The 24,431-nt window shown below is 40.6% G+C and overlaps 1 protein-coding gene across 2 annotated transcripts in view; it reads right to left on the reverse strand.

Annotated features, from left to right (window-relative positions):
* Nucleotides 1-24,431, reverse strand: part of zmat2 (zinc finger, matrin-type 2) — a 51,254-nt gene that overhangs the window by 21,332 nt on the left and 5,491 nt on the right. For both annotated transcript variants that reach the window (XM_073067418.1, XM_073067419.1), the window contains exons 2-3: nucleotides 13,535-13,628; nucleotides 3,645-3,768 (exon numbers count right to left, since the gene is read on the reverse strand). In XM_073067418.1, coding sequence (XP_072923519.1) covers nucleotides 3,645-3,768; nucleotides 13,535-13,628 — 218 coding nt within the window. The remainder of the gene's footprint in view (nucleotides 1-3,644; nucleotides 3,769-13,534; nucleotides 13,629-24,431) is intronic.

Below are 24,431 nucleotides of genomic sequence, written 5' to 3' on the forward strand. Positions count from 1 at the left end.
TACAACAATTCCTCTAGTATACAGTCTAATGACTCAGAAACACGGACTACATTCAGGAAAACATTTTCAACCCGAGTTTGGAATTACGTGAGACAGTGGTGAAAGTAAACACCCTCACAACATTTAAAACACGTACCCAGGTAAACTCTTGATGTGTCATAACCAACGAGGTCAAGCACCTTTCAAAGTCAAGGCACAACAGCACCTCTGCTTTCTTAGAAGTTTGTGAAGATTCAGGGTGTCAATTAAAACCTTGACAAACTTCTATAGATGTGTAGTGGAGAGCATCCTAATTGGTTGCATCAGGGCCTGGTATGGAAACACCAATGCCCATAAATGGAAAGGCCTTTAAAAAGTAGTGGATACAGCCCATTCCATCACAGGTAAAGTCCTCCCCACCACTGAAACATTCACAGAAAAGCAACATCAATTGAGGACCCCCATCACCCAGGCCATGCTCTTTTCCATGCTATCATCAGGAAGGAGGTATAGGAGCCTCAGGATCCACACTACTAGGTTCACAAACAGTTATTATCCCTCAGCCATCAGGCTATTGAAGCAAATGAGATAACTTCACTCAACCCAGCACTGAACTGTTCCCACAATCTATGGACTCACTTTCAAGAACTCTTTAACTCATGTTCTCGATATTTATTGCTTGCTTTTTTGGGAAGGGAGGGCTTAAATTTCTTTTTGTATTGGCAGTTTGCTGTCTTTTGTACATTGGCTGTTTGTCAATTTTCTGTGTGTGGTTTTTCATTGATTCTGTGGTGTTTCAATGTATTTACTGTGAATGCCAGCAAGAAAATAAACTTCAAGGCTGTTAATGGTGACATATATGTACAAACGTTTGTACTTTGATAATAAACTTACTTTGAATAAGTAACTATTAAACAGGATCAGCCACATTGCTCTTTGTTCATCTTGCATGCTATATGTTTCAGTAATTCTACAGAGAATAAAAAGTGAATGGGAATAGATCACTCCTTCAGCGAAATGCTTTAGATGTGGTAGCGTCACAGTTAGTGTAACACTATTTTAATGCCAGCGACCCCGGTTCAATTTCCACCGGCGTCTGTAAAGGATTTATTATGTTCTCCCCATAACTTGCGTGGTTTTCGTCCGGTTTCCTCACACATTCCAAAGACATATGGGTTAGTAGGTTAATTGGTCATGTTAATGTAATTGGGCGGCGCGGGCTCATTACACTGGAAGGGCCTATTACCACGCGGTATCTCAAAATAAAACTTTTTATTATCATAGTTATACAGCATGAAAACAGGCCCTTCAGCCCAAATGGTCTGTACCATCCAAACTAGCCCAAATTGACAGCATTTGGTGAATGACCTTCTAATCCAATAATGCATTTACTTGTCCAACCTCACCTCCTTAGTCTGTCTATTTTTCTTGCTTATTCGGGAAAACAGGAAACAGAATCAAAGACTCCTTTCATCCCAGTCACTCTGCTCCGACAGAAGTTTGAAAATACACACTACCAGGGTTAAGGACAGCCTCTATCTCGCCATATAAGTTATTATACATTAACTCTGTAAGTTCTAGAACATTACAGGACAGGAACAGGCCCTTTGGCCACAATGCTATGCCGATCCAACTAAATTAGTAATCAAATGTGCAACCCAGTTAATCCCCTCTACCTACACGATGTCCATATCCTTCTATTTCCCTCACTTCCTGTGCCAATCTTTTATATTTTATAAAATATTTTATTTTATTTATTGTTATTATATTTTTTCTCTGCTAGATTATGTATTGCATTGAACTGCTGCTGCTAAGTTAACAATTTCATGTCACATGACTGTGATAATAAACTTGATTCTGACATTCCAAACACCCACAACTCTGTAATAAAACTTGTCACTCACATCTCTTCTGAACTTGCCCCCTTTCACCTTCAATGCAAGCCCTCTGGTATTAGACATTTCAACCCTGGGAAAAATATATTGCCTACTCGGTCTATGTCTCTCATAATCCTATAAACTTCTCATCAGATCTCCTCTCAACCTTCGCTCTAGAGAAAACAACTCAAGTTTGTCTAATCTTTTATTATTACACCTGCACCCTAATCCAGGCTGCACTCCACAATAAAAATGAACCCTTGATCTCCCTGCCTGCCTCACTGTAGCCTTTGCATCTTATTTGTCTGCTACACAATGCATTTTCTCTATAACAGTGACATTATTCTGTATTCTGTTATAACTTTAACCTTTGTACTACCTCTAAGTACTTGTGTTTTTCAATAATCTGTGTGGGTGACATGTAAAACAAAGATTTTGTCTGTATCTTGGTACAGTACATGTGACAATAATAAACCGATTATAAGTCTACAACTTGTGTTCTCAATATTAATTGCTTATTTACTTATTATTATTTTTCTCTTTGTATTTGTACAGCTTGTCTTTTGCACATTGGTTGTTTGTCCACCTGTCTTGTGCATTTTTTGCATTTATTCTATTGTGCTTCATTTTATTTACTATCAATACCCACAAGAAAATAAACCTCAGGGTTGTATATGGTGACATCCACAATTGTACTTTGATAATAAATTTACTTGAGTTACTGATTTTAACCAATTATTGAGTTGAGAGTGTCGTCCATACAGTCAATAATTAACCTGAGCCAACGTGATAGTTTCCACTCTACAAGTTAGGATGGCACAATAGTGTAGTGGTTAGCATAATGCTTCTATAGCACCAGCAACCTGGGTTCAATTCCACCACTGCCTGAAAGATGTTTGTACATTCCTCATGTACTGCATGAGTTTCCTCCGGATGCTCCTGTTTCCTCCTACATTCCAAAGAAGTACAGGTTGGTAAGAGTTCATATGCTGTGAACAGGGGTTGGCACCAGAAGTGTGGCAACATTCACAGACTGCCCCATCACATCCTTGGACTGTGTTAATCGTTGACACAAGCAACGCATTTCACTGTATGTTTTGATGCTTCAATATACATGTGTCATGCAAAACTATTCCAATCTTTAAGTTAATAAAACAACAACTACAACAGGATAAATGAGACAATATGACTACTACACTTACAAACCTGCAAGTGAATCACAACCACCCGCAATGAGTATCATGTCAAACTGGCAGCGTTATAGGACAGGCTGGCATGAGTTAAACTAAAGGTCATAGGAACAGAATTAGGCTGTTCGGCCTATCGAGTCTGCTCCGCCATTCCATTGCGGCTGTTTTATTATCCCTCTCAACCCCACTCGCCTGCCCTCTCCCCATAAGCTTTGACACCCTGACAAATCAAGAACCCATCAACCTCTGTTTTAAATATACCCAATGGCTTGGCCTCCACAGCCATCTGTGGCAATGAATTTCACAGATTCACTACCCTCTGACTGAAGATATTCTCCTGCATTTCCGTTTTAAATGGATGTCCTTCTATTCTGAGGCTGTGCCTTCTGGTCCAAGACTCCCCCACTATAGAAAACATCTTCTCCACATCCACTCTATCGAGGCCTTTCAATATGATCCCCTCCCTCATTTCTTCTAAATTCCAGTGAGTACAGGCTCAGAGTCATCAAACACCGAGTTGGCCAGTTATTCAGCTGGGTAGAGAAAACATGTCTGGGAGGAGCAAAAGAAACCTGAAAGAGAGAAACACTACACTCACCCTCCCATTTCAGACTGGGGGGTTGTCTTTGTGATAACGATCGTTTTCCCCAACTTCGATTCCAAATCCACTTTATAGTCTCTGTGACGCAGGAGTTCCCGCTTGATTGGTACTGGTGGCTTTGCTAAAGAAAAACATCAAGATGTAAATTAAGACAATTTGGACAACAATAAAGCTGATACAATGACAGGTGGCATTTTTTAAATGGTAAGGGAAATACAAATCGTATTTTACCATTCAATACAAATTTCTTAACGTGAAATAGTTGGACTGTTAAAAAAAATGCACTCAACATTCTTCAATGAAAGTCATTCTTATAATAAGCTCTGAATTTATCCACAGCACTGAAGTAAGGGATTGGAACTTCACAATGATAATTAATTTGATGACAACAGGATGAAAATTGACTTCATCAATTTCAAGTAAACTCCTCGCTCTCAGTCCCTTTGTTGAGGTGGAGAGCATTGAGTCTTAAGTTCCTATCGGTCACTTGATTAACTGATTTATTTGGTTTGGCAGAACACTGTGGGCCCAAGGGCCTGTTCCTGTTCTATGAGTGAACATCACCCATAGCCTTTTCTGATCTAACCACTTTGACGGTGTGACCAAGAAAGTTCACTAACGCCTCTACTTCCTCAGGAACCTGAAGAAATTCAGATCGACCCCATCAACCCAAAACAATTTTTATCAATTCAACATAGAAAGCTGCATGGTAATGTAATGGATAATGTAACACTTTATAGAGCCAGGAACCCAGATGCAATTCCCACCGCTGTCTGTAAGGAGCTTGTACATTCTCCCCAAGACCATGTGGGTTTCCTGCTCGTGCTCCGGTTTCCTCCCACATTCACAAATCATACAGGTTAGAGTAAAGCAGTTGTGGACACGTAATGTTGGCACTGAGACACTTGCAGGCTGTCTCAAACACATCCTTGGACTGTGTTGGTCGTAACCGATGCATTTCACTGTATTTCGATTCTTTTATGTCGGTACACGTGATAAATAAAGCTAATCTTTATATTTTTAATCTTAATCTTGAATTCTGGGATTCTCCGGAATTCTCCCTCAATCACCACCTCTCTGCTTCACTCTTTGAAACTTCTGATATAACTTTGATCAGCTGTTCTAATATCTTATTTAGCTCAATATCATGTTTAGTTTGATTAGTCAGAGATGCTTTGTAAAATATCAAATATAATGGACCATAGCTTTAAGGCAAGAGGAGGAAGAGTTTAAGGGAGATGTGTAGGAAAAGTTTTTTTTACATGGAGTGGAAGGTGCTTGGAACGCATGGCCAGGGGTGATGGTAGAGCAGACACAATAGTGATTAAGAACCACTTGGACAGACATGCATATGAAGGGATATGGTTTATGTGCAGGCAGATGCAATTAATTTCATTTGGCATCATGGTTGGGATAGATATTGTGGGTGAAAGGCCTGCACTGTATTATATACGCCAAGTTAAAGGCACTACTTAAAACAGAGAGAGAATAGCATAGCTGGGAGGCATCATTAATGGAAGTACAAGCAAACTTCAGTAATAAGACTATTATAGCCTCACATTCCTGGCTATAAGTCACCACAACCCACAGTACTACATGGATCCAAAATCTTTACTTGCTGGCCCCACCCCCTCTCCCCCCACATGCTCTCCCATGGCAGCAAATTAGAAGCAGGAACGCTGAACCAACTTTCCTCTGCTGGGCAGTCAAAGGGTCATTGAATCAAAAAGCAGCAAATCCACTTACTGATGGAGTACCTGACCACACTGTCTGTAACAGCCCATCAAGTCTGCTCTGTCATTCCATCATAGCTGATTTATCTCTCTCAACCCCATTCTCCTACCTTCTCCCCATAACCTTTGACACCCTAACTAATCAAGATCCTATTAACCTCTGCTTTAAATATACCCAATGATTTGGCCTTCACAGCCATCAGTGGCAATGAATTCAACAGATTCACCACCATCCAGCTGAAGAAATTCCTGATGAAGGGTCTCAGCTCAAAACATCATCTGCCTGAGCTGCTGAGTTCCTCCAGTATGCTGTGTGTGTTCCTCCTCATCTCTGTCTAAAGGGACATCCTTCTGAGGCTGTGCCCTCAGGACCTAGACTCCCCACTTTTGGAAAAACCCTCTCCACATCCACTCTATTTAGGCCTATTTATCCAGAACAAACCTCAAAAAATTGGACATATACCTGCTCTAAATCATTATCTCTGATAAGGACTCCCAAGGATACTAGTTACAAAATAATTACTTGACAATAAATCCTAACCAGTGGTTTATTGGCTGAGTTTTAAATCTTGTTTTAATCATACACGCTGTTGTATTCTTTTGCCGCAAGTTAACCCATCAACAGGTATACTACCCCTGCATTGAGTAATGATCTTATTTTGAAATTCTGTCACTTTTCCCAACCTCTTCGGTTTTCTCACCATCAGCGCTCAGCAATCAATCATTAAAATGTAGTTTTGCCCACACAGTAAGCTTTCAGTTCCCATTCAATCACAGAACTGCTTGCTTCAGGGGAGTCTGCAAAACACTGCCTCGATCACCTTGTCCACACCCGCTTCAACTCCACATTATCCCACACCCTGCAGTCATCAAGTTCAAATTTAATTGTTGTTCAACCATACACATGAATACAGCCAAACAAAACAGCATTCCTCTAGGGCCAAGATGCAAAACACAGTTCCAACAGTCACACAGCACATATAGCCAGAGAAACACAGTCACACAAAAAAAAATAGTCCAAGTCCCTTAGTGTCATGGCCTGTAGATTGATGGTGCATGGGATGTTGTCCTGGAGCCATGCTTCTGCAAGAACAACTCATTATGAGCTAATGAATGGTTCACTGCCTCTGAGGCCCATATTGTCCAAACATCCTAATGAAGGAACTGGGGAATATATATATAAAAAATTGGGACTTTGAAAACTTGAAGAGAATAAACAGAGAAAAACAATGTTCAAGATGTTGAAACATCTTAAAAGTTTCATAGATAAATATGCCAAATGCTACTGCAGTACGCTGCAAAGACCATGTCTCCATTAAATCTACCCAGTCCATCCCAAGTTCAGACAGGGTAAATGTGTGCAGGATTTTGTGAGTGACTAAAACTAGAGGTCATGGGTTAAAGGTGAATTTATTTTACTTGATTTAGAAATAGAGTATGGAACAGGCAGTTCCGAACCAAGAAGTGGCAATGTCCTGCAACCCACCTACTTAACCCTACTTAATCACAGGACAATTTACAATGACCAATTAACCAAGTAACCAGTACATCTTTGGACTGTGGCAGAAAACCAATGCATTCACGGAGAAGACATACAAACTCCTTACAGGTGGAATTGAAAATCAGATCTCCAACAGCTGAAGCTGTAATAGCATCATGCTAACCGCTACACTACCATTAGACCCGTGAAAGGTGAAAGGGGAACCTAAAGGGAACTTCTTCACTCAGTGGATGGTGAGAGTGTGAAATGAGCTGCTAGTGGAAGTGGTAGATGCGGATTCAATTGCAACATTATTTTTTTTAAACATCTCTTTATTGTTTTTACTGAATAAAAAGAAAAAAAACAATATATATCATAAGTTGAAAATATAACAAAGTTGAAGGGAAAAAAATCAGAAAACAAAAGAAAAAAAATATATTAAAAAAACACAACCATCCCACCGTGAATAAAAAAGCAGTCAATTCAGTTCATTACTTTCAACATCTTGAACATTATTCTCCAGGAACGTGTAAAAAATGTTCCATATTTCTCGAAATTTGTCAAGTTTGTTTTTTGTAATGTAGTTTATCTTTTCCAGAGCAAGATAAGAAGTCATTCCTTTCAACCATTGTGAGAGTCCACTGGTTGTTGGTTTCTTCCATGAATAGGCTATGCAGCATTTAGCTTCCAAAAAACAAATGTTAAGCAAAGACCTTACATTTTTGGAGGTTACAAAATCATTTGGATAAATATTCAGAATACATAATTTAAGATTGAGGGGCACCTTTTTCCCAATAATCTGACTAATCAAATCCAGCACCTTCTTCCAGAAACAAATTATCCGGGGGCACTCCCACATACAATGAAACAGAGATCCCTTTTAATGGTTATATTTAATGCAAGTGTCTGGAATGTTGGGGTTAAAATGATGCAATCTGACTGGAGTAATGTACCGTCTGGTTATCCATTTATATTGTAATAATTTAGAGTGAGTGTTCACTGATTGGGTTTGAGCTAAGGAACAAGCTTCTTTTTGAGATAGATTCTCATTCAAATCAATTCTCCATGCTTGGAGTATGTTGTTTGATGACTCTTTGCATTTGCTTGCAAATAAATTGTATAGTACAGAAACATGTCCCCTAGCTTCAGATAAGTTCAGAGTGATGTCTTCTAGGGCAAATAAAGGAGGGAGTTTCAAACTGTTGCCTTGCCTGGATATAATAAAACTTCGCAACTGAAGGTATTTAAAAAAGTGTTTTGTTGGAATTCCATATGTGGCCTTGAGTTCTTCAAACAATATAAATGTATCACCCTTATAAAGATCAGACACCTTTGCTTTGCCTGGGGTCACCCAAAGTTTTGAAACCAGGGTCTGCTCTGCCGGGCCTAAAGCCATCATTACCAAAGATGGGGGTAAACTGGGATAATTGTGATGTCTCTCCCAAATATGCAACAGCATCATGCCAAATCATCATTGTATTTTTTTAAAAAGGATTTTTAGTTTGTTTAATCAGTTTTTTCTTATCTGCTGAATACAAATAAAGATCTAGAGGGATATTGATCGACTGGGATTCCATTGAGATCCAAGTAGGGGGGTGATCCTTAACAAAGTAGAACATTCCTGCTCTAATTTGGGCCACCCAAAAATACCATATGAGATTTGGTAGCTGTAGGTCGCCTCTATCATACGGCAAATATAATAGAGAAAGCCTGAGTCTTGGACGTCTATTATTCCAGATAAAGTTAGAAAAAACTTTCTTTAATAAATAAAAGAAAGATGATGGAGGAGAAAGTGGGATAGATTGAAAAAGATACAGAAACTTCGGTAAAATTGACATTTTTAGAATGTTTATGCGTCCAATCAGAGATATAGGCAATTTCAACCATCTGTTTATAAGTTGAATAACTGAGTCTGTGAGGGGATTATAATTAGTTGGGATAATTTCATCAATAGTAGGAGTTATTTTAACACCCAAATAAGTAAAACCCTGTACTGACACCATGAATGGAGTTTGAAATGAGGGATTAAGTCTCATCTTTATCCATGAATAATATTACAGATTTATTGTTGTTTATTTTATAGCCTGCAAAAGTAACAAAAGTACTTATCAGGTCAGTTAAGGCAGGTAATGTTTGTTTCAAGTTAGAACAAAACAAAACTACGTCATCCGCGTACAGGGCTATGCGATGTTCTATATCTCCTATAGTTATTCCTGCTATGGTAGCCTCTTTTCGAATTGCCATAGCAAGCGGCTCAATGGCCAGGATAAACAGGAGGGGAGATAGGGGACAGCCCTGTCTTGTTCCCCTTTGGAGTTTGAAAGGCGCCGAAAAAAGCCCATTAGTTAAAATTTCAGCCTGTGGGTTAGAATAAAGAAGCTGTATCCATCATAAAAATTTCCCCCCATACCGAATCTTTCTAAAACTTTAAACAAATATTGCCATTCCACTCTATCAAAAGCTTTCTCGGCATCCAGTGACACTATCAGAGCTTCCAGACTTTTCGTAGAGTATATTAAGCACTCTTCGGATGTTGTGGAAGCCCTGTCTTCCCTTAACAAAACCATTTTGGTCAGGGTGGACCATCTTTGGCAAGAGTGGCTCCAGCCTCCTGGTTAATACCTTACAAAGAATTTTGAGATCATTATTCAGAAGGGAAATTGGTCTATAAGATCCACATAGGGACGGTGATTTTCCAGGTTTTTGTAGTAGTGTAATTACTGCCATATTAAGAGAGGGGGGAAGGGATCCAGTATCAAATGACTCCTGATGCATATCAAGCAAAGGTGGGATTAATTTAGTTTTAAAGATTTTATATATTTCAATCGAAATGCCATCAGGCCCAGGACTTTTCCCTCCCTTCATATTAGTTATGGCTTCAGACAATTCTTTATCCTCTAAGTTATACTCCAGCAAGGTCAAGGACGTTTCATCCAGGTGTGCAAATTCTAGAAAATCCAGAAATTCCTTTTGTATTTTTGGAGTTGAATCCGAATATTCTGATGTATACAAGTTTTGCTAAAATCTCAAAAAGATATTATTTATTTCTTTTGGGTCAGCAGTTGTCACCCCCTCATCTGATTGTAGGGAGTTTATTGTCCTTTCTGTTTGTATCTGTTTGATACGCCAGGCCAAGAGTTTACTAGCCTTTTCACCCTGTTCATAATAGGATTGCTTCAATCTCATCAAACTTTTTGTTGCCTTATCAATGGACAATACATTATCTCTTGTTCGTTAAGTTCTGCAAATAGCTGCTGAGAGGGATTTTGAAAAATTTCAGATTCAGAATCTTTTATTCTTTTCTCGAGCTGTTCTATTTCAAATCTAAAAGATTTCTGCTTAAAGCTGGTGAAGCTAATCATCTGACCTCTTAGAAAAGCTTTAAAGGCTTCCCATCTTATAGCCGCAGATGTCTGGTCTGTATTAATTCCAAAATAGTAGTCTATCTGTTCTCCAATAAAGTTTATAAATTCTGGATCCCTAAGCCAAATATTTTGAAGCCGCCACCTTGGGGAGTAATGTAAAGCGTTGGGCTGGTTCCAAGTAAATGAAACTGGAGCATGATCCGAAATTAATATGCTGTCATACCAGCAGCTTGAAATTGTAGATTTTAAGGTAGCTGAAACTAAGTAATAATCAATTCTGGAAAAGGTCTGGCAAGTGCTAGAATAGCAAGAAAACGCTAATTTATCCGGGTATTTCCTTCTCCACACATCAACGAAATTAAAGTCTTTAACACACTGCAATAACTCTTTTCTTGTTTGATTGTGAGAGGTATTTTTCCCCTTAGATCTGTCTAGTTCAAGTTGAAGTGCACAATTAAAATCACCACCTATAATAAGGTAGCCCAGCAGAGCAGCTAATGATAAAAACAGGTGTCTGAAAAAAGCTGGATTGTCATCATTTGTCCCATACACATTGACCAAATTGAACCTGGTTGAGAAAATTTCACATTGAATAATAAGGTATCTGCCAGATAGAGCTTCAGTAACATTAACAAGGTGAAAAGGCACCAACTTTTGTATAAGGGTAATTACCCCCCTTCGAGTGGGAGTTAAAAGATGCTGAAAAAACCTGTCCCGGCCATCTCTTCCTTACTCTAACTATATCTTCAGGGGGTTAAGTGGGTCTCCTGCAGAAAAACTATTTTGGCTTTTAACTGTCTTATCCTACTCATTACTTGCTTTAACTTGACAAGTTTATTTAATCCTCTTACATTCCAAGAGGTAAACTGAAGTCCGCAGGACATAGACTATTAGTTATAATTTCAATCATGTTGAGCTGAATTGATTTAGAATGACTGCTAACTAGGATAACAACGTGACAAAAAAAGAAAAATAGATTAAAAACCGTGAAAAGTAAATAGAAAAATGTGAACATAACTGAGTGTATTTCCCAAACTGAAATACACCCACCCACCCCATAATGAAAGCTTCCTGACGGCCCCGAAGGAGGGCCTAATTATGGAGCTTAACTGGTCCTCCCATGTTATCATGTTGAGGAACGGCATAGCCAGCAACCAGGTCAGAGCCCCTACGTTATCAGTAGTAGAAAATCTTACAACTATATTATACCAAGAGACTTTATCAGATTTAACCTAATCGTAGTTACATTGCCACTGTAGAAGGTGAGAACCGATGCAAATTCATTAGCCTAAATAATGCATTGATAAACACACCGCTAACATTCGTTAGCTTTCATTTACGTCCCTTAGGCACTATGAACATGCCTATTTAAGCAAAAAGTTAAAGAGAAACCTGCTGCATTGTCTTATTTGTCCGCAGCCTCCAAATTATAGTTCTTCAACTCCTGCAGAAATTTCTCCGCTGCCGGTGCATTGTCAAAGGTGTAGCGTTTTCTTTTATGAGTTACCAGCAGTGTAGCAGGATAAATTAGACCATATCGTAAGTCCAAGATCAAGAACGAGGCCAACTCTTTCTTCACCGAATCGAATACACGCCTTCACTTAAGTAATTCGGCAGAGACGTCGGGGAAAAACCTGATTCTTTGATTATCGAAAAGTACAGATTCTTTCAGTCTGGCTGCCTTCATAACCCGAATTTTATCTGCATAGCTTAAAAACTTCATTATCACTACCCTGGGTCGCTTGGCTGACTTTGTTTCAGTTTCGTTTGCCCTGCCTATTCTGTGTGCTCTCTCAATTAGCAAGGGCCCAGGGAAGTTTTCAGCACCCAGAACCTCAGGAATCCATTTTTCCAAAAAATAGACCATATCCGGCCCTTCCACCCTCTCTGGAAATCCCACCAAGTGAAGGTTTGAGCGGCGGCTACGGTTTTCCAAATTGTCCAGTTTAAGCACTAACGCCTCCAAAGCTGCTTTCAAAGTAGTATTCTGAGTACGTAAAGAGGCGATATCGTCCTGATTGGTGTTAATTCTCCCTTCAGCTTCTGAAATGCGCGCTGTAACAGCTTTCAAATCCGCTTGTATTCCTTGTATTGCGCTCAGTAGCGCTTCAAATCTCGACACAAAGTCATCCTTCATTACTTGAATGGCGTTTAGGATTTGGCTTTGACCTGTTAAAGCCTCCTCCTCACCGATACTGTCGATGGTCTGCACCGCGTAGCTACAAGAGGAGCCCAATTTCGGAGACTTTTGCGTCTGCTTTGTTGCCTTCGGTGGCATTTTGGCTTTCCTTCGATTTCCAATCAGATCAAACTGGAACTGTTCAGGTGTTTCAAAGTTGTTTAGTTGCGTAATTTCAAAACTTTTCGTAGGGGCTCTGACACACGTCCGCTCAGCACGATGCCATAACCGGAAGTCCCAATTGCAACATTTAAGATAATGTCTTATGAAGCGTCAGAATTGCATCTACATGACTTCGAGGGGCGGAGCGAAGTGGTGATGGCGCTAAACGGCAACTCCTTTGCTTGCATCTTCGGAAACAGCTCTATTTCCATCTTTAATATCTCTGTTTTCCCCTTTCAGGATTTTTTTGAAGACCCTGAGCTGGAGTTACACACTGACTACAGTTCTTTGCGGGAATGGGACCCGCTCTCAGGGTTTCACAACTGGCTGTTGTTCAGCATGCCAAGGGCTCAGTTTAAGAGTATGGCTCGACTTTGGAGCCCTGAGATCCCAGGGCTCTGGAGACGGGCGGGATCGATGGTTGGTGTCCCGGACTGGTGTGTTGTGAGAGCTGGAACATCTTTGGCTGTGTGCCCAGAGACCTGAAATCTTTGGGCACAAAGCTCAAAAAAAGCGATGCAGCGGATTTTTAACATCATAAACCAGTGAGTTGTTTGTTATGTCTCCCCTCTTGCTGTGAAACGGAGACACCTCTTTCTCCCTTATTAGGGAGAGAGAGAGAGCCTGTGGTATGCTGAATGTCGAGTGAACAATGTAGTCTTTGGAGTACTGCAAGTCTGTGTCTTTGCTGTTGCCTTGCTCACGCTTGAGTGGGAGGGGATCATTGTTCCTTGCTGTCGCTTACGCGCAGGAGGGAGGGGAGCTGGGGGGGGAGACTTTGGTGGTTCTAACATTTAACTGCCGTTCATTCTTTGGGGCAGTCCTCTGTTTTTGTTGATGGTTGCGAAGTAAAAGCATTTCGGGATGTATATTGTATATACTTCTCTGACATTAAATGTACCTTTGAAACCCTTGAAACCTTTGATTTTAAAGGAAGAGAAATTCTCTATTCAACAACATCCACTCACCATCTCGTTTCTCCCTTTCTTCCTGTAACCGTTTCTGTGCCAATTTCTCATACTCATCCTTGTCCCACTTCTTGCGGAAGTCCATACTTTTCATCTGCAGGATAAACAAAATAATGATTAAAAGGAGAAACTGGAGCACCTGCTGCCCACAGATATACCTGTGTCTCCACATTGTCACATCCAAGTGAGTGTACAAGAGGGAGCTCAATTTTCAACCTTAGATGACACCAAAGTTCTTTAACTTCAGTTAAGTTCTATTATGCATGCAGAACTTACTGTGATATGGAAATATGGAAGCCAGTCTGCACACATAAATGGCAATGGCACAACCATTACCTGCTAGCTTCTGGTAATTTCTCCCAAGTAATTACTTCTTCTTCCATTCTCCATTTGGGTTCTCTTCGCCCCCTTCTCTACTCCTCACTTGCCCAACTCCTCCCTCTGGTTCCCCTCCTCCTTGCCTTTCTCCACTCGTCCATTATTCTACTTCATCCCTTTACCACAAGACATAGAAGCAGAATTAGGCCATTTGGCCCATTGAGTCCGCTCCACCATTCAATCATGGCTGATCCCTGTTTTCCCTCCTCAGCCCCATTCACCAGCCTTCCCCCTGTAACCTTTGATGTCATGTCCAATCAAGAACCAGTCAAGCTCTGCCTAAAATACACCCAATGACCTGGCCTCCACAGCTGCCTGTGGGAATAAATACCAGAAATTCACCACCCTTTGGCTAAAGAAATTTCTCCACACCTCTATTTTAAATGGACACTCCTCAATCCTGAAGTTGTGCCCTCTTGTCCAAGACTCCACCACCATGGGAAACATACTTTTCACATCTACTCTATCTTTCAACATTCGAAAGGTTTCAATGAGATCCCCCCAACCCCCATCCTTTTAAATTCCAGTGAGTACAGACCCAGAGCCATGTCCCTCGAACAATAACCCTTTCATTCCTGGAATCTTACTCTGAACCCACTCCAATGCCAGCACATCCTTTCTTAGATGAGAATCCCATAAAGCCACAAAGGCCTTACAAAGCCACAGCATCAAATTCCTGCTCTTGTATTCTAGACCTCTTGAAATGAATGCTAACACTACATTTGCCTTCCTCACCACCAACTTTACATGCAAGTAAACTTTAGGGTGTTGTACACGAGGACTCCCAAGTCCCTTTGCATCTCAGATTTTTGGATTTTCTCCGCATTTAGAAAAGAGACTGCACATTTATTTCTTCTAACAAAGTGCATTTTACAACATTATATTTCACTGGCCACCATCTTACCCATTCTCCTAATTGAAGTCCTTCTACAGCCTACTTCTTGCACCCATCAAGTCCCAGCTTCTCACTTCATTCCCCCTCACCCATCCACCTTCCCTCTCACTTGGTCACACATATCACTTTCTAGCTTGTACTCCTCCCCCTCCTCCCACTTACTCATTCTGGCTGCTGCCCCCCCCTCCTTTCTAGTCCTGATAAAGGGTCTCAGCCTGAAACGTCAACTGTTTATTTCTGTCCACAGATGCTGCCTGAAATGCTGAGCTCCTCCAGCACTTTTGTGTGTTTCTAGTCTGTACTTCCCTGTACTTCTTAAAAATGGCACCATGGCATCATACACCAGACCCCCAATGACCCTCTGGTTTCAGTCTCTGAGACAAACATTGAAAACATCTTCAGGAAGGTGAACCCATGGAAAGTATTCAGCCCAGATGGGGTACCTGGCTGAGTACTAAAGACCTGTGCTGATTAACTGGCTGGTATCGCACTGATATCTTTAACCTATTGCCTCAGCAATCTGAGGTACCCACTTGCTTCAAGCAGGCTTCAATTGTACTGGTGACTGAGCAGAACATGGCAACCTGCCTCAATGACTACCATCCAGTAGCACCTACATCCACTGTAATGAAGAGCTTAGCGCGCTTGGTAATGAAACATACCAGCTCCTGTCTGAGAAGCAACTTGGATCTGCTCCAATTTGCTAACTGTCACAACAAGTCAACAGCAGAAGCCAATTCCTTACTCAACACTGGAACATTTGGATAGTGAAGATGCATACAACAGGATACTCTTCATTGAGTACAGATCTGCATTCAATAATATCATCCCCTCAAAATAATTAATGTTTTCAAGTCCTAGGCCTCAATACCTTCCGTTAACTGTTTGTTAAAGTTGAAATATTTGTAAATATACTTCCACTTTAAGTTTATGCTGGTGTAAGTCCCATTATTTCCTGGCAAAGGATAACTTTTGCACGGGACAGTATTTAAACAGCATTCACCATAACATTCGTTCCGTTAATGGAACATTCCAATTTTCCCGATTTGTGATGAACCCGAATCATATCGACCCTAGACACATTGCTTATTGGAAATGGCTGGCTCACTATTACCCAAGCATTGTTGAGTCGCATGGCTGTTAGTCAGAGCCTAATTTGTTATGAACCATGGTGAGAGGGTTACGCATGTTCTATATCCAAGGCTCTGTGTGAGACAACCAATTTGTACATGCCATTACAAAGAAATTTGAGTAGATCTGCCAAGTCATCAAAAACTTTGACAAACTTCTATGGTGCACAGTGGAAAGCATCTTAACTGGTTGCATCACAGCCTAGGATAGAAACATCAATATGCAAGAATAGAAATGCCTACAAAAAATGGTGAAAATGATCCAGCCCATTCCCCACCACCGAGCACATTTAAATGGTGCACTGCTCCAGGAAAGCAGCATCCATCGTAGATGACCTGAGGAGCATTGCTTTGTTTAGATGTACAGTATATGTGTACAGTTGAATGACAACAAACTTGAACTAGGCAATGCACTCTTCTCCCTGAGGTTGGGTGGGACTACAACTAGAAGTCATGGGTTAAGGGTGAAAGGTGAGAAGTTTGAAGGGAACATGAGGAGAAACATTTTCACTGAGTTCATGAGCATGTGGAATGAGCTGCCAGTGCAAGTGGCACATGCCAGCTTGATTTCAATGTTTAAGAGAAGTTTGGATAGGTACATGGATAGTAGGGATATGGAGAGCTAGGGTCCCAGTAGAGGTTGATGGGAGTGGGCAGCTTAAATGGTTTTGGCGTGGACTAGATTGGCCTAAGGGCCTGGGTCTGTGCTGTACTTCTCTCTGACTCTATGAAAATTGCAAGATGGTGCCAACAACTAATGGCAACGTCCTACAGATGGCTCACAAAACTATTTCTTCTTTCAAATATTGTTCTACTACAAATCTGGATGCAATTGGAGCTTGTAAATTACATTTTGATAATGTGGTTTTGAACCTACTGAGTGATCTGGCGCCTTTGCTGTGTCTAAGGACAAACTCGTGGTTGCAGAACTGTATACGTACTTTGATAATAAATGTACTTAAAATCTTTGATAAACCTGATTATCTCTTATATGATTATAACCCTGATAATTATATATTAGTGATAACCCTGACACACACACACACACACACACACACAAGAGGGAGAGAGATACATACACACACACTTATAAGATAAGCTATAGGCACACAATTAGGCCATTTGGCCCATCAAGTATGCTCCACCATCTCATCAAGGCTGATCCATTTCCCTCTTAGCCCCAATCTCCCGTTTATTCTTTATTGTAATTTATAGTTTTTTTTTTAATCTATTACACTGTACTGCTGCCACAAAACAACACAATTCTCAACATACACTCAGTGATATTAAACCTGATTGAGATTCTGAACATTTGAGGCTGATGGTCATTCTGATAAAGAATTATTAATCTGGAATATTGATTGTTTCTCTCTCCACAGATAATGACTTAACTGCTCAGTATTATGAACACACTGTTTTTATTTCAGAATTATCCCACTTGAAGCCCAAAAATAATTTTATAAATCCCAATTATCTATGCGCTCGGCTTCTCTGTTCCAATGAGACCAACTCCAGCATACTCAACGTTTCCTGTACTACCGACTTACATTGCAATGCAGTACAGAACCTTCGGCCCACGTTCTCCCCACCTTTAAACCTACCCAAAGATCAATCTTAAAGCTTCCCTCCTGCCTAGCCGTCCATATTCCTTTCAGTCTGGAGCTCCTGTACCTTCTTCTATTAGAAGCATTAACAGTCAGAGATAAAAATAAAAGAGTAGCTTTATTTGTCACATGTATAGCATTAATCATCAGGGACCCCACCACCGAGGATATGCTCTCTTCTTGCTACTGCCATCAGGAAGAAGGACTCACACCACCTGGTTCAGGAACAGTTATTAACCCTCAACTCTTGGCTCTTGAACCAAAAAGGAAAACTTCGCTCAACTTCTCTTACTCCGACACTGAACTGTTCCCATAAACTATGGACGCTGTATCTCATGTTCTGGATATTTGTTGTTTATTTGTTCTCAATATTTATAGCTTATTTATATTATTTATTCATTTTAGTACTTGCAATTTTGTTGGCTTTGACACACTGGTTGAATGCCCAAGCTGGTGCGGTTTTTCCACTGATTCTGTTATGGTTATTATTCTATGGATTTATTGAGTATGCCTGCAAGACAATGAATCTCAGGACTGTATATGGTGACAAAGGCTCTACAATCTGAAATTTTATTTATTTTTTAAATCTTCTTTAGCAATACAGCATGAAACAAAACAAGACCACTCAGCAACCCACCTACTTAAGACCAGATCACAGGTCAATTTACAATGACCAGTTAACCTAATTTTGGACTGAGGGGAAAAAACTGGAGCACCCAGAAGAAACCCATGCACTCATGAGGAGTACATGGAGTACCCATGCACTCATGGGTACACACCCATGCACCCAATTTCCCTCGGGATCAATAAAGTATGTCTGTCTGTCAGTCTGAGAATGTACAAACTCCTTAAAGAGAGTGCCGCAACTGAACTCCGAAATGCCACGAACTTTAATAGCATCACTCTAACCACTATACTACCGTGGCACACAATAATATTAATCTTTTCTTATTCTATAGATGCAAATAGAGGTGGATTAGTATACCACCCTCTGTCTCTTATATTCTACGCCCTGGTAAATAAAGAAAAGCATCCTCTGAGCCTTTTCAACACTTCATAGAGTCATAGAAAAGTACAGCACAAAAACAGGCCCTTTGACCCATCTAGTCCATACTGAATTGTTTAAAATGACTACTCCCATCAACCTGCAGTGGGACCATATCCTTCCAAAGCCCATACATGTATCTATCCAATATTGATGTGTCCCACTCCCTTTAAGGATCAGGGGACATACACAAGGTACCTGTTCCTTCACTGCATCCTACCGTTTACCATATATTCCTCCCACTTTATTTTGCCTCTCTAACTAAAACACCTCATTTCTCTGGATTAAATTCCACTTGCCATTTTCCTGCACAAACGACAAGACTTAACCAATCCTGTGGCCTGTCAAATTTAATTTCCTCTGCAGACATCTTCAAATATAGGTGGAAAAAAACCCATTAATATATTTTACAAAATGCAAGCGGCCAGGCCTTGTGAAACATCCTTCTGGTCACAATATCACCTGCCAATCTTGACACCATTCTTCCTCGCAGTTAACTTTGGAGCCAGCTTGTCATTTTTGCCTGCATCTTTACATATCTTACCAGCCTGTCAAGCAGAATCTCATTAAAACAACCTTAAGGATGTCAGAGGTAGGTTTAAAGAGAATGGTGGGTGTGTGGAAAGCACTGCCAGGGGTGTTGAAGACAGCATTGCATTAGAATGCAGAATCGTTGTTTTTCTTACATTTACCTTGTAGTTTATTTATTTAGAGACACTGCTCAGAATACGGCCTTTCTACCCTTCAAACTACATCGCCCCTGTTACCCCCAACAACACCGATTTAACCCTAACCTAATCATGGGACAATTTACAATTTAACCTACCTGGTATGTCTTTGGATTGTGGGAGAAAACTAGAGCACTGCGAGAAAACACACACATTCTATCAGGAGTATTCCTTCAACACCTCGAACTGTAATAGTGTTATGCTAACTGCTAAGCTACCGTGGCCTGAAGTTTAAATTCACTATGCTTGCTTGTACAGTGGATTCTAGTTAATTGACACATCAGGGCCAGTACATTTTGGCCCTACTAAGCAGCTGCTCCAGTTCCGAAGTTTCATGGAAATAGTTGAAAAGGTGTAAAAAATATAAACTATTGTTTAACTGAGTAACAAATCATGTATTTAAATGAAATACAAAACAAATTAGAACACCAATACTACTACAGTACTATAAAACTGTGTATTATTTCCTAATGGTAATCAGAGGAATTCATCCAGTGTACACTGACGTGTTTTGATTGACTGTAAATGAACAAAATCAATTTCGATGTTAGCATACTCCAAATCTTCATTTTCATTGTAACATGCAAGACGACTGTCGATACCTTCACATTATTCTTAGTTCCTAACATGTTTAAGTAGTGAATTTGCTCCATTTTCACTCCCGGCCATTTCTGGCATCTCCAAGCCTGAATGCTTGAAATTGCAGTGAGCAAAAGTTTTGAATTGTCTTGCTGCTTATTTCTCACCAACTATCAGTGACAAAAACCACTGCTTTTTGAACACAAACATACGCAACTGACGCTATTTGAAAACTGTTCCCTCTAAGCATGGTTTAGTGTCTAATAAAGGCAAAATGATGTGCACACAACTGACACTAGTAAGAAACTGTTCAGCAACCATATCACGTCCTAATTAAAAGGCATAATGTCCCAAATAAATTAAGGGAATCCTCAATTCTCAATTAGTTTTTGTTATTTTTAAGAGTTGTCCTAAGTAAGTGGTGGCCCCATTTAACCAATGGCCCAAATAACTGATATCCACTGTGCTTTTATATAATCATCTATACACATGTAATTGTTCAGTGAAGTAATTACAGTACAATTGCTTCTGTATTTTTTTAGAAACTTTTAAGTTTTCAGAAACAGGTGTCACACCACTTGAATCTGGCTTTTTTATAGATTAATTGTTATCACTGGAATTTTGTTATTTCCTGTCTCTCTCCTTGTTTTTGTTCTCTCAGCTCCTCTTTCTTTGGTCATTCTTGCAACACTTAATAAGATAGCTGAACAATAAGTTTTATGGTTTATTCTTGACTTCCAAAGAACCTCTGGATCACAAAAGTATCAGGATCAGCAGATACGTTATGGATATTTAAGAGACTTCAATAGGCACATTGGTGAAAGAAAAATGGAGTGCTATGTGGGAGGGGAGGGTTAGATTGATCTTTGAACTTTGAAAGTTCAAAGCAAACGTATTATCAAAGTACAACACAAACAAAATGCTGGTAGAACACAGCAGGCTAGGCAGCATCTGTAGGGAGAAGCGATGTCGACGTTTCGGGCCGAGACCCTTCGTCAGGACTAACCAAAAGGAAAGATAGTAAGAGATTTGAAAGTAGAGGGGGGAGGGGGAAATGCGAAATGATAGGAGTAGACCGGAGGGGGTGGGATGAAGCTAAGAGCTGGAAAGGTGATTGGCGAAAGTGATACAGAGCTGGAGAAGGGAAAGGATCATGGGACGGGAGGCCTCAGGAGAAAGAAAGGAGGTGGGGGAGCACCAGAGGGAGATGGAGAACAGGCAAACAACTAAATATGTCAGGGATGGGGTAAGAAGGGGAGGAGGGGCATTAACGGAAGTTAGAGAAGTCAATGTTCATGCCATCAGGTTGGAGGTATATAAGGTGTTGTTCCTCCAACCTGAATTTGGATTCATTTTGACAATAGAGGAGACCATGGATAGACATATCAGAATGGGAATGGGACGTGGAATTAAAATGTGTGGCCACTGGGAGATCCTGCTTTTTCTGGCGGACCGAGCGTAGGTGTTCAGCGAAACGGTCTCCCAGTCTGCGTTGGGTCTCGCCAATATATAAAAGGCCACACCGGGAGCACCGGACGCAGTATACAACACCAGCCGACTCACAGGTGTAGTGTCGCCTCACCTGGAAGGACTGTCTGGGGCCCTGAATGGTGGTGAGGGAGGAAGTGTAAGGGCAGGTGTAGCACTTGTTCCGTTTACAAGGATAAGTGCCAGGAGGGAGATTGGTGGGAAGGGATGGGGGGGACGAGTGTATTATCAAAGTATGTAGGTGTCACCAAAATGCTACCCCAAGATTCACAGTAGAACAAAGAAATACAACAACTCAGATCCTCAAGTCCTTATAAATTTTCTCTGTGCTCTTTCAATCCTATTTACATCTTTTCTCGAGATAGGTGACAAAAATTGCACACAATACTCCAAATAAGGCGTCACCAATGTCTTATCTAGCTTCAACAGAACTTCCCAATCCCTGTACTCAATACATTGATTTATGAAGGCCAGTGAGCCAAAAGCTTTCTTTATGATTCTATCTAACTGTGATACCATTTTTAAGGAATTAAGGATCTGTATTCCCTGATTTCTCTGTTCCACCACACTCTTCAGTGCCTGACCATTCACTGTGTAAGTCCTATCCTGGTGTGTCCTCCCAAAGTGCAACACCTCACACTTGTCTGCATTAAATTCCATCTGCCATTTTTCAGCCCATTTTTTCAACTGGTCCAGATCACACTACAAACTTTAATAATCTACCTCACTGTCCACTGCACTCGCAAACTGTTGCCATCTGCAAACTTTTTGGTCACCTACAGGAAAAATGTAAATAAGGTTGAAAGAGTACAGAGAAAATCTGCAAGAATGTTGCCGGGTCTGAAGGACACTAGTTATGAGTAAAGTTTGAATAGGTTAGGACTTTACTCCTTGGAACGTAGAAGATTGCAAGGAGATTTGAAAGGATTGACAATATTCTAAATGGAGAACAAATACAAAAAACTGAGGATTTGGGAGTCCTTGTGCAGGATTCCCTGAAGGTTAATTTGCAGGTTGAGTCTGTGGTGAGGAAGGCAAATGCAATGTTAGTATTCATTTCAAGAGGACAAGAATATAAAAGCAAGGATATAATGTTGAAACTTTATTAAGCACTGGTGAGACCTTACTTGCAGTATTCTGAGCAGGTTTGGGCCCCTTATCTTCGAAAGGATGTGCTCCTGAGAGTTCAAAGGAGGTTAATGAAAATGATTCCAGGATTGAATGGCTTGTCATATGAAGAACACGTGATGGCTCTAGGCCTGTATTACCCAGAATTCAGAAGAATGAGGGGTGACCTCACTGCAATATATCGAATGATGAAAGGCCATGATAGAGTGGATATGAAGAGGATGTTTCCTATGGTGGGAGTGTCTAAGACAAGAGGACATAGCCTCAGAATAGAGGAGTGTCCTTTTATAAGAGATGAGGAAGAATTTCTTAAGCCAGAGGGTGATGAATCTGTGGAATTCTTTACCACAGGCAGCTGTGGAGGCCAAGCCTTTATACTTAAGGTAGAGATTGATAGATTCTTGATTGATCAGGGCATGAAGGGATATGGGGAGAAGGCAAAAGAATGGGGCTGAAAGGAAAAAAGGATCTGCCATGATGAAATGGCAGAGCAAGCTCAAGAGGCCAAATAGCTTAATTCTGCTCCTATATCTTATGGTCCTATGGATATTTGATGAATGTATACAAAATTATAAGGGGTATAGATAGGGTAAGTGCAAGCAGGTTTTTTCCACTAGAGGTCATGGGTTAAGGGTGAAAGCTGAAAAGTTTAAGGGGAACATGAAGGGAAACTTCTTTAATCAGAGGGACATGAGAGTGTAGAACAAGCTGCAGCACAAGTGGTACAAGCAAGCTTGATTTCAATATTTAAAGAGAAGTTTGGATAGGCACATGGATGGTGGGGCAACAAAGGGTTATGGTCCCAGTGCAGGTCAATAAGAGTAGGCTGCCTGAATGGTTCAGCACGGACTAGATGGGCCTAAGGACCTATTTCTGTGCTGTACTTTTCTATGACTTTATAATTCTATGATTCTAATTTGCTGATCTAGTTTATCACATTAGCCTCCAGATCGTTGATATAGGTGACGAACAAAAACCGACTCAGCACCGATCCCTGCAACACACTAGTCACAGAGGCAACCATCTACTACCACTTTCGGGCTTCAATGTCTAATCCAATTTACTACCTTATCTTGAATGCCAAGCAAATAGACCATCTTGACCAGCCTCCCATGCAGGACCTTTTGTCAAAGGCTTTGCTAAAGTCCATGGCGACAACATCCACTGCCTTACCTTCATCAACTTTCCTGATAAATTGCTTGAGAATCTCTGCAAGACTGGTTAGCATTGTCTACCACAAGCAAAGACATGTCGACTATCCCTAATCAGTACTTGAATGTCCAAATACTTATAAATCCAGTCCCTTAGAATTCCTTTGAATAAATTTCCAACTTCTGATGTCAGGTTCAATGGCCTATAATTTGCTGGCTTATTTTTAGAGCCTTTCTTAAACATTTTCTTAAACATTAGCTATCCTCCAGCACCTCACCTATGGGCAAGGATGCTTTGAATATCTGTTAGGGCCCCTACAATTTTTGCACTAGCCTCCCACAGGGTCCAAGGAAACATCCTGTCAGGCCCTGGGAATTTATCTACCCTAAATTGCTTCAAGAGAGCAAACACCTCCTCCTCACGTAATCCGTATAGAGTTCATGACATCGGGCTAAAACAAGCAAAGTAAGTTTTCCATTGTACCTCAGAAGATGTGACACTAATAAACCAAATTACCAAGTTAATCAGCCATGACCTTCCCTTTAGATATATATGATTTTTTTGATTAATCAAAATTAATCCTGAAATTAGGTTTATACTGCTCCTGAGTTGACTCCTGAATCTGCCTCGCACAAGTTGAAATCATCAATCAGCCTGTGGTTTCCAAGTTTACCATGCCCCCACTTTCCAAATAATGGTCATACAGCACTTTTCCCCATAAACAGGCCCTTCAGCCCATCTAGTCCATGCCAAACTGTTACTCTGCCTCA

The sequence above is a fragment of the Hemitrygon akajei genome, chromosome 15, assembly GCF_048418815.1.
Source record: "Hemitrygon akajei chromosome 15, sHemAka1.3, whole genome shotgun sequence".
Taxonomy (NCBI): domain Eukaryota; kingdom Metazoa; phylum Chordata; class Chondrichthyes; order Myliobatiformes; family Dasyatidae; genus Hemitrygon; species Hemitrygon akajei.